The following is a 12752-nucleotide window of genomic DNA, read 5'->3' on the forward strand; positions in this document are numbered from 1 at the left end:
AATATTACTGGATTTACATTTTTAAATGAGCGTATGATTGCCAAAAATTGTATGCATGACTGCATCATTAAATTCAAAATGTCTTTTTTTTTATTATTTTTTATTTTTATTTTTATTTTTTTTTTAAATGTCTTTTTATTGAAATAATTTCCCAAGAGCACAGGTAGAATAGACCTAGAGTAACAACATGAAAAAGTGTTTCTAGACAAAAAGTTGGAGGCCAACTCTTCTATTTTTTTCTCGAATAGTAACATTTCTGGTTTATAGGCACCTGCTTCCATACAATTTTGAAACTCATAAACGGCAGAATTTCTTTAGGCATCTCTCATTCTTGAGAATAGTTTGCTGGGAATAAAATTCCAGAACAGAAATAATTTTTCCCTCAGAATTCTCAAGACAAATCTTTAGGTCTTCTGACTTTCAGTGTCCCAGTCAAGAGGTCCTATGTCATTATGCTTCTTTATTATATGTTCCCCTTCTCTCGGAAGCTTTTAGTATCTTCTCCTTTGCCTCAGTCTTCCAAAATTGCATAATGGTGTGCCCAGGTAAGATCTTTGTTTATTTATTATATTTGACACTTTGTGAACCCTTTCAAATTGAAAATTCATATCCTTCATCTATAGGACATATTCTGGGACTATTTAATCATGTTTCCCCGAAGCTTTCTCTGAACTTTCTTTCCAGAGCTGCTGTTAGCTAATTATTGCATCTCCTGGATTGTTCCTCTAAGTCTTTTTCTACTTCTCAGGTCTTTTTGTCCTACCCTCAGAGAAATTTTCCCAACTTTATCTTCCAGTCCTTGTAGTTTTTTCTTCCATAAAATTTTATTAACTGGGGTTATGGAAAGAGTTTGAACACAGCAGAACCCATCCTGAAAACATTAGAAATTACAGAAAGACTTAAGATAGTGTCAGTCACAACAGATTAAGCAAGTCTTTCCATCACCTGAGAAACAATAATGTAAAATTGTAGAAACCAAATCTTCATGAGTGGTACAGGATACATGGCAAAAATGAAGACACTGGCAATCCCTGACATTGTAAAATAAACTTGCAACTTTATTTACTTCTGTATTTTTGAAGTTGTAATTCAAGTGTTTTCCCAAATCATTTCAAACAATCTCCAGTCAAGCTCTTCCCTCTCATCAATAACTTTCAAGTATCTTATTTCAAAAATAGTTTAATCATCCATTCTATTCCAGGAAACTGGCAGCCTCCCACCACATAGCTTATGTTCTTCCTCTGAAACAAAAACTTAAAACAAATGGATGTTGGTCTTTTTTCTTCAGTGTTACAGGATAAGCACGTGCTTCCTACAAAGCTTAATTCCTTCTTGAAGGCATCTTTATTCTGCAACTTACTTATCACTGCCATTTGTCACAAGTAGAATGCTGCCCTCTACCCTCTCCCTTTCTGACTTCAGAACCATCAGTTCTTCTGTTCTAACTAGTTAACCTGTTAAACCACCTGCGTGGTTATTCACCAGGAAACACTGGACCAGAGACATAAATAATATACCATGATATGATAGCTCAGGCTTAATTTGTAGGCAGAATTTCATTTGTTGGCCATGGGAAGAAAACACTTACACAAGATAAAATCCACTATTTTCACTTCATGCTGGGATTTGGAGAAAGAAAGGACAGCAAGCAATGTGAACGGGGTGAAGAGGAGTACAAGACCCAGGATGGAGCCCCCCGCTCCAGCCGTACGGCAGAATCTAGTCCAGTAAAGGAGGACTTCACCACCCCCGCACTACACCTTGAATCTACAAATCAACATTCCTGACTGGTAACCCCTTTTTAATACCTGTCTTTTTCTGCCCCTTTCAGTCTGAGAGTGCCCAAAGTATAAGTCCTGCTTTCTCTCCACATCCTTAGAGATGGATGGATCTGCTTTCACATGCAAGAAAACTTAAATAAAAAAACAGCCAGTCTTCAGTCCTTCTGTTCTTATCCATATGACCTTGGTCCAGCTCAGTAGATATTTGTCAAATGACTAGTCTAGACCAGGCTCTGTGAACCCCAAGTGTTCAAAATGCAAGGGATGGTTCTCTACCCCTGGGGAATTCCAAGTCTTATTTCCTCCACATCACGATGTCTCACTAATTCCCATGGAGTAACTGGGACTGGTGAAAGCACTGGATGATGGCTGCTTGACATTGGATTCTTATTGCCAATGACCCTGGTTTCTTTCATTTTCTATGTACAGACATTTAAAACTAAATTATTGTTGAAGGTAAACTAGCTCAGGTCCAATGTATATCTGTAAAAGTAAAATATCATCATTTTTGCTTAAAGAAAAAAAAAACAGTCCATGGCACTCCTGTAACTGGTGTACCGTCTGTGCGTAGAATCTCACAAGTGAGGTCAGCTGATGGGGGCTCCTGTGGTAACAAGTTTGTAATAGGCCCCTTTCTGAGCCATCAGTTCTTCGTGGGTCCCCTTTTCAACCACTACCCCCTGTGACATGACAGCAATGATATCTGAGTTCCGGATGGTGGACAGACGATGGGCAATGACGATGCAGGTTCGACCTTCTCTGGCTTTGTCCAGGGCGACTTGCACCGTCTACAAAGAGAAGATGGAAAGTTGGTACAAAGACATATATTTGTTCCCTGGTCCACTATTGCCTGAGTTCTGCTTCATATCACCTGAGTAACATCACTATATTCAGGGCTTGATATGAGAGAGAGGTTTAAAGAAATACTTGCTGAATGCAACGCATCAATGACTTAAATTGCAGTCCACAGGCTGAAAAATTTCACTGAACCTATAATGAACCAAACTACGAGACCATGAAGTAATTTTACGTTACTCAATGGGCTAGTTTACTATTAATGAAATGAAACCAGGGAAACGATGTAAGGTAGCAGGTAGGTGGTCATTCCCTACCATTCTTCACTGAGGACAATTTAGCTGTCTCCAAAATGGAATCCTAATTTTTAAGGAGTTAATTATAAATGGTAAATTTCATAATTGTGTTTTGCCCAATTGCATTTACTTTTATGCAAAATGCACGTCAGAAACCACCTCTTACTTTGTTTTGTATGCTTCCCATCTGCTCTGCCACAGAACTTTAGAACTGTAAAATATGAAATGCCTAACAGATGGCCAGGATTATTTTATTTTACTTAAGATAGCTAATCATTTGCCCTTGAAAAAAATGTCACCTAACCTAAACAATTTTAAAAACAATTCTTATTTTAAAGTTAAATTTTTTTTATTTGAAGCAATTTTAAATCCTTTTTCTAAACTAATGTCTTTTGGTTCCTCAAAGGAGTAGCCATTTCTACTGTTAATGAATCAGAAAATTAACAACACTACCATTTTATAAAGACAAATATTACAGCAAGAGACTCATTTACAATGGTCTAAGCCTTAGAAAATCAATACCTACCTTTTCACTTTCTGTGTCTAAGGCAGAAGTAGCTTCATCTAGTAGCAAGATTTTCGGATCCCGTACGATGGCCCGAGCAATAGCAATACGTTGTTTCTCTCCTCGAGAGAGTTGAGACCCCTGGGACCCAACATTAGTTTCATATTTCTGGAAAACATATGGTAAATTTAAGAATCAGAAGCATGCTCCTGTGCTTTATGGAGCCCCCATCAATGACTCCTCAGGATTTAAACAATCTGTTGTTTTGTGAAATTGTGAATCATTTCTATAAAGGACTTCAACTCCATCTAGGATCTTAAAAAAATATGACATTTGTGACCTTTCATGCTGGAAAACGAGGGGACTTTGTATCCTTTTCTCTGTATTCGTTTTTTAATCTCTTTCTCCTTGTGTATGAGATCCTCCCTGATGTAAGATTCCCTGATTTCCAATCTCCTGTCTGGAATATCTTTCCAAGACAGAATGGTCCTAGGATGTCAGGACCTTTGGGAGATCTTCTCATCCATTCCCTTGTTGAGGTGGCATTGTTCTGGAATGCAAGCCTTGCTTTGAATTTCACTCTTGCTGTATACTAGCTCTGTGATGATGAACAAATTACTTTAAATTTCTGTGAGCTGCAAACTCACCTGAAAATGCAGATATTGATAACTAGTTCACATATTTGTAATTTTTATGAAATTATGGAAGAGAATCCCTTGCTGAATGCTTGTGTAAAAAAAGTTACATTCACAGAGTATTTACTGTGCATCAGGTATGTTACTAACTACTCTAGCCAGATTGTCATTTAATGTTCACAGAAATAATTTTTTCCCTATCACCTATTTTTCAGTTTCTTTTCTGAAAATTTTTCAGTTTCCATGTTTTCATTTTCTTTGTGATTGAACACCAAGAAAGACCATTGTTGGATGGAAAAATTTAGGGTCAATGTTACACTGCATTCAGACTTGGCTCTGGGAAAGTGAGGCTTACTCCAAACCAAGTGCAACTTACTCTACATGTATAGTAGTTGCTGCCAAGTAATGGAATGACAATGACAGTAATGACAGAAGCAGCTTTCTTTGTGTGGCTGTTTTGTATACTCTTTCATTCTAAGTTATCTTTTACCTTTTTGTAGAATGACTGAGTCTCAGAAAGGAAAAGCAGTTATCCCAAAGTTACAGAAATAACTTTACACTAGAAAGTGACATCACTTGGATTCAAATCAACGTCTGCTCCAAATCTCAGGATTTTTTTTTTTTTTTTTCATTATGCTAAGCTGATACTCAGGGCTTCTCTAGTGGTTCAGACTGTAAAGAATCTGCCTGCAATGCAGGAGATCTGGGTTTGATCCCTGGGTGAGAAAGATCCCCTGGAGAAGGGAACAGCCACCCACTCCAGTATTCTTGCCTGAAGAATCCCATGAACAGAGCCTGGAAGTCTACAGTCCATGGAGTCGCAAAGAGCTGGACACAGCCAAGTGACTAAGCACACACATGCAAGCTGCTGCTCAATGTGGTATTACTTTTTGTACAACAAGTTCTATAACATACCTTGCATTGGATAATATAATACTGTTCAAAACTAAAGACTAGGGACTTTCCTGGCAATTCAGTGGTTAAGACTTCACTTTCCAATACAGGGATTGTGGGTTCGGTCAAGGTCAAACAACCAGAACACAAACAAACAGAGGCAATATTGTAACAAATTCAATGAAGACTTTAAAAATGGTCCACATCAAAAAAAATTTTATAACGCTCTAAAGATTATGTTGATGAAGGACATTTATTTTGCATAAAAGGCTGAGACAATCCCAGGGCACTGGGGAATAAGTTGTGTTGCCTTTGACCTTCTCCTTGAGCCACAGTCATAATGACTTTCTGGTCATTCTACCTCTATCCCTCCCTGTCTCCCACCAGGAATGACTCTGACTGGGTACCTACCTCTGGGAGGGACATGACAAAGTCATGCAGCTGAGCCTGCTTCGCAGCTTCTATAACCTTTTCCATGGGGATTTCTTTGGTGTTGTCTCCATACTTGATGTTGTCCGTTATGCTACAGGCAAACAACACTGGTTCCTGGGAAACGATTCCAATGTTTGAGCGGAGGAACTGGACGTTTACATTTTTGCTGTCATGCCCATCTATCATCTGCCAACAGAGGTGACAACCAGGGCACTGAATTTTAGAATTCCAGCAGTGAGGAAAGTTCATATCCTAGAGTTAGTGTTATGCAAGATGCGTGCTTTGCTCAAGAGACAACAAACTCAGGATTCTTGGAAAGAAATTATGTTGCCTTTGACATCTGGAGGTGGTGTCTGCCAGAAGTGGTGTCAAAGTTGTGATCAGACATGGTTTTGTTTGTTTGCTTCCCAAACTCTAGCTCTGCAGGTGGTATTAAACAAGAAAGGCACTCAAGACAGTATCTAGTTTAAAAAACAAAAACTTCCCTTATCTTCTGGTGTAGCACATCCTCTCCAAGCACACGTAATTGCTCAATTTTGAGACTCCATGGGTTATGAAATGGGGTTTTCTATGTAAAGCTACTGGACAATATAAGAATCAACCCCGTTGATTTCAATGACACCAACCTCTGAATGACTGAAGATAATGAATCCCAGTAAGAAAGGAGTACATTTATTCACTTGGGCAACCAACAGACATGTACAGAATAACCTGCCACAGAGGCATCATGCTAGGCAGTCTTTAGTATGCTATAGAAAAAAAAACTCTATTTTCTAGGAACTTATGATCTATTTTTATGATTGAATAGCATCATGGACTCAATGGACATGAACTGGGGCAGACTCCAGGAGATAATGAGGGGCAGGGAGGCCTGGTACGCTGCAGTTCATGTGGTTGCAAAGAGTAGGACACAACCTAGTGACTGAACATCAATGACAACAACACTATTTATTTAGGCAGTTGAGTACAGGAATTCAAACATCTACCATTTGAGCCCTTTCACTTAAGAGACCTAGAACAGTAAAAGGACAGTATGTCTAACATACTACTATAAAGCATTTAGCCCCATGATTTCAGAAAAAGATTACATTAAGTGGTATGAATATACTATATTTTAGATAATTTTTTGGCAGCATAAAACACAAACACTACTAGAAAAAGTATATGGCATTCCTCAACAATTAACCCTTGCTCCTCTTCCTTTATACATTTTCCATAGTACTTATACACTGCAAAGCACTAATAATTAAGTACTGGAACTGTTTGCTAATTGTTGTCTATGTGCGAGTATTGTAAGCTCCCAGAAGACAGAAGACATGCTTCATGCTCCTTAGAATTCCCCACAGGAACTAATCTGGGCACATCATAGGTACCCAATTAAATGCTAAAAACATTGAATGCCTGCATTTGTTAGCTTCCTTAAAAGCAAAGAGGATTTTTAAAAATTGCATTAAAGGTGGTATTTTTCTAACTGAAAAATGTCTGTAATAACATTTTACAATGATAATATAAATTGTGTCTATAAAATGCAAGGAAACATTTTTCTCTTGGGCAATGCTTTCTACCTGTGACCAGAACATTCACTGAGTACATTCAGAGAAATATGCTTAATATACATGTTAATGTTAAAGAAGTTGAACATGAAGGATTCGAATTCCTGCATGTCATGTAGTTCACAGTCTACCCAGGTGATGGTCATGAAAGATCTGACATTTGGTTAAATTGGATCCTCTCCTTTGCAGAGATCAGACCCCCAGTGCCATGTACTTTCTAGAGTCATCAACCACCAAATAATTTCAAACAAATAAAATCCCTATACCTAAAATTAATAAGAGAAGTGATTATAATCTTCAGATAATCAACTCTTACTCCTTATTTTCATAATTTCCTGGATTTTCCCATTATCGGTTTGCTTGTTTCCCTGTTTTGCTTTATGCAAAGGAAACTTTAGTTACCTCTTTCAAATTTCCCTCAGCATTTCTCCTCATCATGTTATCTTTCCTCATTGCAAAGACAATTACATTATTCAGGGATATCAAAGAGTCTTTTTTCAAAATATGTGGATTAAATCAGACCTACAGCTCTGAATCATTTCTTAGAAAACTACTTACAGATGCACTCCAACAAAATAAGAGGGGAAGCTAAAGAAAGAGGAAAATACATGAACTAGGAAATAATGGACCTAATCCAAAAGATACTGTGGGAAACTCATAGATTGACAATTGTTTAACATATATAGGATGTAATTAGTCCGGGCTGTGGCAGAAAGAAAGGAAAGAACCAGGTTCCTCAGAGTAAGTGTCAGTATAGAACATGGGAAGAACCTAAAGATTTTATAAAGGCAGAGAATACAAGAAAAAAAGAAAGTCTTTCAGAAAAGCAAGAAAGGAAACTGTGATGCTAATGTACCTCACTACTTAACTATGTGATGAACAATATTTCCATAGCCATAATAAAAGTTAATAGATTTTCAACTTTTAGAATCAGCCTAGAGGAAAAGCATGAAAGACAGTAAATAGTATAAATAAAAAGAGAGCATTTTATATTCTTGATAAAATAAAAGTGTAGCTATTAGGGATTGAGTGGCAAAAAAAGGGGGCGGGGAGGAAGAAGTAAAAATAGAGGTAGAATTGCTAATCTCATCTTAGAAAATGAGAATTCAAGAGATGTTATCTACAGGTGATGGAAAAGCAACAGAACTGTATTAATTAAATTTACAAAAACAGGAGCTTTTAAAAGTAATATAACCATATTGGGAGGAGGTGGGTCAAAGGAGGGGAAAGGAGGAGGGTAAGCTTAATTTCCATCTCTTGCGAATAAATCAACAGAGGGTCTAAATTTGTTAAATCATGAAATAGCAACACGTGCATATTATTTAGGGACACTGAGGTAATTGTTGGGAGATCTAAAAACATCAAGTGATTAAAAATAGTTGCCTTTGAGCAGAAAAAGGGGGGTGGGGTGGAAATGGTGGAATAAAGGTTGATTTTGTTTTGTTTTGCTGTGTTTTTACAAATATTTCTTATTTTACTTTGTACTCCTCTGCATATATTACTTGGAAAGATAGAAAGGAAAAAGAAAAGAAGAGAAAGAAATTTTGTGGAAATTAAGCAAAAAAGCAAGCCACCAATTTTTCAAATATCTTTACCAAAGATTTAAGGCACATGACTACCAATTTGAGACCCTTATAATATTTAGACTTTAGCTTATTGAACCAGGATTGTCTCAGATTTTTAATATTAAATTCCCTTTCTAACTCATTTATCATTTTGTTTCTCATCACCCCCACTTTTTCTGTTCCCAGTCATTAGTTTCCTGATTAGTCTGCACTTTCTGCCCCATTTACAGGTAAGTGAATGCTTCTATTAAGTGCACTCATCTCCAGCTTTGCAGTTTTCTTTGCCTATCTGGTCAGGAGACCATCTGGAACTGGGAAGAATGAATCTAACATTAGAAATTGTGAGGTAGAATCAGGTCAAGCAGCAAATGACTAGAACTGGAGAATACTGCCCAAGGCAAGCGCTTCAGAATAAGTCTGGTAAGGCACAACTTTGAAGACCCCCTCTTAGAAGTTAGAGAATCTCTGCAGAAAGCTAAATTCTCAAATGCATTTGCATTGCTTACCACCTTCCCTTGGTCAGGATCATAGAAACGTTCCAACAGCTGAATGCTGGTGCTTTTACCACATCCACTGCTCCCAACAAATGCCAGGGTTTTCCCTGGACCAACAGACACTGAAAGACCATTCAGAACTTGCACATCGGGTCGGGAAGGATATGTAAATTTACAGTCAACAAAGTCAATCTGTCCCCGGAAGTTGTCCTGTGGATGGAAAGATCAGAATTATATATTCTCCTACTAGAATCTAGACTGTTGACAATGCACCTAAGTCTGAGTTTTAAATCCTTGCTTAAAGATACCTTCAACACCAAGCTGCCAAAATGCAAAGTGTAAGGACAGCAACTTAATGAAAAGCATTCTATTCCCTACTTTAACAGATGTAGAATACAGGGAGGGTGGGGCTTTGAATTTAAGGATATTTGATCAGGAGATCAAATATTCCCCGCTCTAACCTAAAGGGATTTCCTTGTCAGTCTTTGACGTTCTGCATGGAAGAGAAGAGAAGAGATGATTACATCACAGAATCCAGTAACTATGCAAACTCCTACAGTTCTGTTCCCCTGAAAATTTAAAATAATAATTTAACACTTGAAATGACCTCCACAGAAAGTTACCTGAACCCTGAATTGCAAAGGTGAAAACCTCCAGTTGTTCTATCTGACATGTGAACTCTAGAAATGGATAGACATTTAATAAACCTCACAGAGACTTGCCTTTTACTGAGCTGAAGGAGAAATTGGACATTTGACCAATTTTAAGATTTCTGAATTTAGTTAACTTTACTGGGGTTTAGGTTGTTTTGCTCTCTTGAACATACTGGGATATTAAAAATCAAGCAAGGAAGATCTAAAAAGACACCTGTAGGGACTATCAATTAGAAAAATTGATATTTCATTAAGATCAAATTGATTTTCTCAGTGTCCACATGAAGGCATGTGGAACCCAGATAAACATGAAATAAGTCAGTATTACCGGACAGGAGAAACTGGTTTTTCTACATTCCATAGCAGAACAGCAATAAAATCAAGGTGATTGCACAAGTCTCAAAGACTTATAGCCTCATTCATTCTGGAACTAAGTGTGTCTTATAGTAACTGTGTATTATAAAACAAGTATTCACTAGATAGAATTGCCTTATTCAAATGCCAGCTTTATGAATAATTTTGATGCTAACATACTTCATTCCTTTACATTGATAAATCTACTATCTGCTCATTCTAAGTGCATATGAATGCACCCATATACTGCAGAATTTCGAAGCTAAGTGGTCTTAAATAACCAGCCCCAATGGCTGTTCAGGAGACACACACTGCACTCCTTACCCCCACCTCCAGTACTTACCCATCTTTCACCTGCACTGCTGTAGACCTTGATTGCGGGTCGTCGGTCCAGCAGTTGGAAAAAGCGAGCAGCTGAGATTTTAGCTTTGGCATAACTTGGTGTGTAAGAGGAGGCTCTCCCAAGAGCTGTCGCACTCAGGACAACTGAAGAGATCACCCTGCAATCAGACAGACACCCAGCTAGGAAGGGCGCACTGTGGTTGGTGTGGTGGCCTAAGAGGCCAGAGTTTGGGGGGGCCTAGTCTTGGAAAGGACTGGGCAGCCTTGAACAGGTCTCTTTAGACTTATCTGGGAATGGGAAGTTGGGGAGATGAACGCTGTTTAAGTTGTGTTCTAACAAGAAAGGGTGAGGTGAGGATGGCACAAGGGGGGTTCAAACCTTCAAACCCAGCTTCAAGTAGAGCAGCCTTTTAAAAAATTTGTTCGAGAAAAAGAGTTCTTGGGGAAATAAAGAGAGTAGTTGAAAGACCACCAGATTGCCTTGGACTTTTTTATTGGGGCCGGTGAAAAAGTTCATTGGAACTTCTTCAAAGCTGTTATGGAAAAACCCAAATGAACTTTTTGGTCAATCCAATACAATGTGAACATTCTATGAATCTATGATCAGTGTGTGAAAGACATGATTGGAAATATAAGCATCAATTCTGTACCAAGCAGGCATGTAATTCATGCTTCAGACTGCATGAGAAAGATGTGATCACCTGAATCCTTCTACTCATCCCAGCTTATGGAAATTGTGTGTGCTTGTGCTGAGCTGCTTAGTCGCTCAGTTGTGCCCGATTCTTTGTGTGTTTTACTGCTGAGTTTATAAGCAGAAATGGTTTTAGGGCAGACCTGCAAACCCAAACATCTCCAGGATCCCAGTCTAAAGCTTAAAGCAATGACAAGCACCTGGAATAAAACAGGAAGTGATGGAAGGTCATCTTTCAGTTTCTAAAGAGAAGCCAGAAATTGGGAGTTTTATATAGTCTCTGATTTTTACATGTTGGCAAATAATTCTTCAAAAATCTTATCTGAACTAAATAAGTCAACAGTTTGTGATTTCCAATTTGGGGTTAGTAGCTCTAAATATGCAAAAATTTAGAAAAGAGACTTTCTGGCTGGTAGGGGGTGTCGTGGGGCAGAAGAAAAATTTTCCTTTATTTCTAGGAGAAGATAGAAGGCAAGAAGACAGAACTGGTTCATGACTTGAGAACAGACTTTTACTAGGGCTGATTTTCCTAATGTCCTCCAGGGTTTTCTCAGACCATCTCCCCCTCATCTTTTCAAGGTGCTCTACCCCATCACACCACACTCATATGCATGTACACCCAGTTCCTTGGTACCCTGACACCCTCAGGCTCTGGAAATGTGAGAAACTGGACTCAAAGCTAATCTTCTTAGAAGAGCTTATAGAAGAGCTATAAGAAAGGAACATGATTCCCCTGACTGGGTCTTTGATATCTCCACCTAGGAAGAGTCAGCTGGAGACTTGCCTTCTTAGCGAGAAGTAGCGTTCAAATAAAGTAGATCTATGAACCATCTTTATTTTAGACTTCTAGGTTTTCTCAGCATTAACCAATATGGTAGACTGTGAAAATGCTTAATTAATCTTATTACGCTTACTCCTTGGAAAGAAAGTTATGACCAACCTAGACAGCATATTAAAAAGCAGAGACATCACTTTGTCAACAAAGGTCCACCTAGTCAAGGCCATGGTTTTTCCAGAGGTCATGTATGAATGTGAGAGTTGGACTATAAAGAAAGTTGAGCACCAAAGAATTGATGCTTTTGAACTGTGGTGTTGGAGAAGACCCTTGAGAGTCCCTTGGACTGCAAGGAGATCCAATCAGTCCATCCTAAAGCAGATCAGTCCTGGGTGTTCATTGGAAGGACTGATGTTGAAGCTGAAACTCCAACACTTTGGCCACCTGATTCGAAGAGCTGAGTCATTTGAAAAGACCCTGATGCTGGGAAAGATTGAGGGCAGGAGAAGGGGATGACAGAGAATGAGATGGTTGGATGGCATCACCAACTCGATGGACATGGGTTTGGGTGGGCTCCAGGAGTTGGTGATGGACAGGGAGGCCTGGCGTGCTGCAGTTCATGGGGTCACAAAGAGTCAGACATGACTGAGCAACTGAACTGAACGGAACTGAAATCTATACATCCCTTTGCAATATGACTTTTTACTCCTCTGTGATATTGGGACTTATAGTAAGAAATACATATTTGGTCTTCTGTCAGTTTCTGGCTTGGAGCTCCTAAAACTGTGGATTTTCCCAAATTTTGAGAGGATCAATGTGTCTTGTGTTATGTTAAGGAACTGGCTTTTCTAAAAACTCTGGATAACCTAAGGATGGGCTTCCCAGGTGGCACAGTGGAAAAGAATCCACCTGCCAATGCAGGAGGTGCAAAAGATGTGGGCAAGAGATTCAGGTTCGATCTCTGGGTTGGGAAAATCCCCTGGAGTA

The 12752-nt window shown here is 38.6% G+C and overlaps 1 protein-coding gene across 4 annotated transcripts in view; it reads right to left on the minus strand.

Annotated features, from left to right (window-relative positions):
* Positions 1–1037: 1037 nt before the first annotated feature.
* ABCB11 (ATP binding cassette subfamily B member 11) overlaps positions 1038–12752 on the minus strand; it is a 98473-nt gene continuing 86758 nt past the window's right edge. For all 4 annotated transcript variants that reach the window (XM_043488260.1, XM_043488258.1, XM_043488259.1 and 1 more), the window contains 5 exons: positions 10301–10457; positions 8963–9160; positions 5318–5524; positions 3399–3545; positions 1038–2569 (listed from right to left, as the gene is read on the minus strand). In XM_043488260.1, the coding sequence (XP_043344195.1) occupies positions 2369–2569; positions 3399–3545; positions 5318–5524; positions 8963–9160; positions 10301–10457 (910 nt within the window). In that variant the 3' untranslated portion in view covers positions 1038–2368. The remainder of the gene's footprint in view (positions 2570–3398; positions 3546–5317; positions 5525–8962; positions 9161–10300; positions 10458–12752) is intronic.

This window comes from Cervus canadensis, chromosome 15, assembly GCF_019320065.1.
Source record: "Cervus canadensis isolate Bull #8, Minnesota chromosome 15, ASM1932006v1, whole genome shotgun sequence".
Classification (NCBI taxonomy): domain Eukaryota; kingdom Metazoa; phylum Chordata; class Mammalia; order Artiodactyla; family Cervidae; genus Cervus; species Cervus canadensis.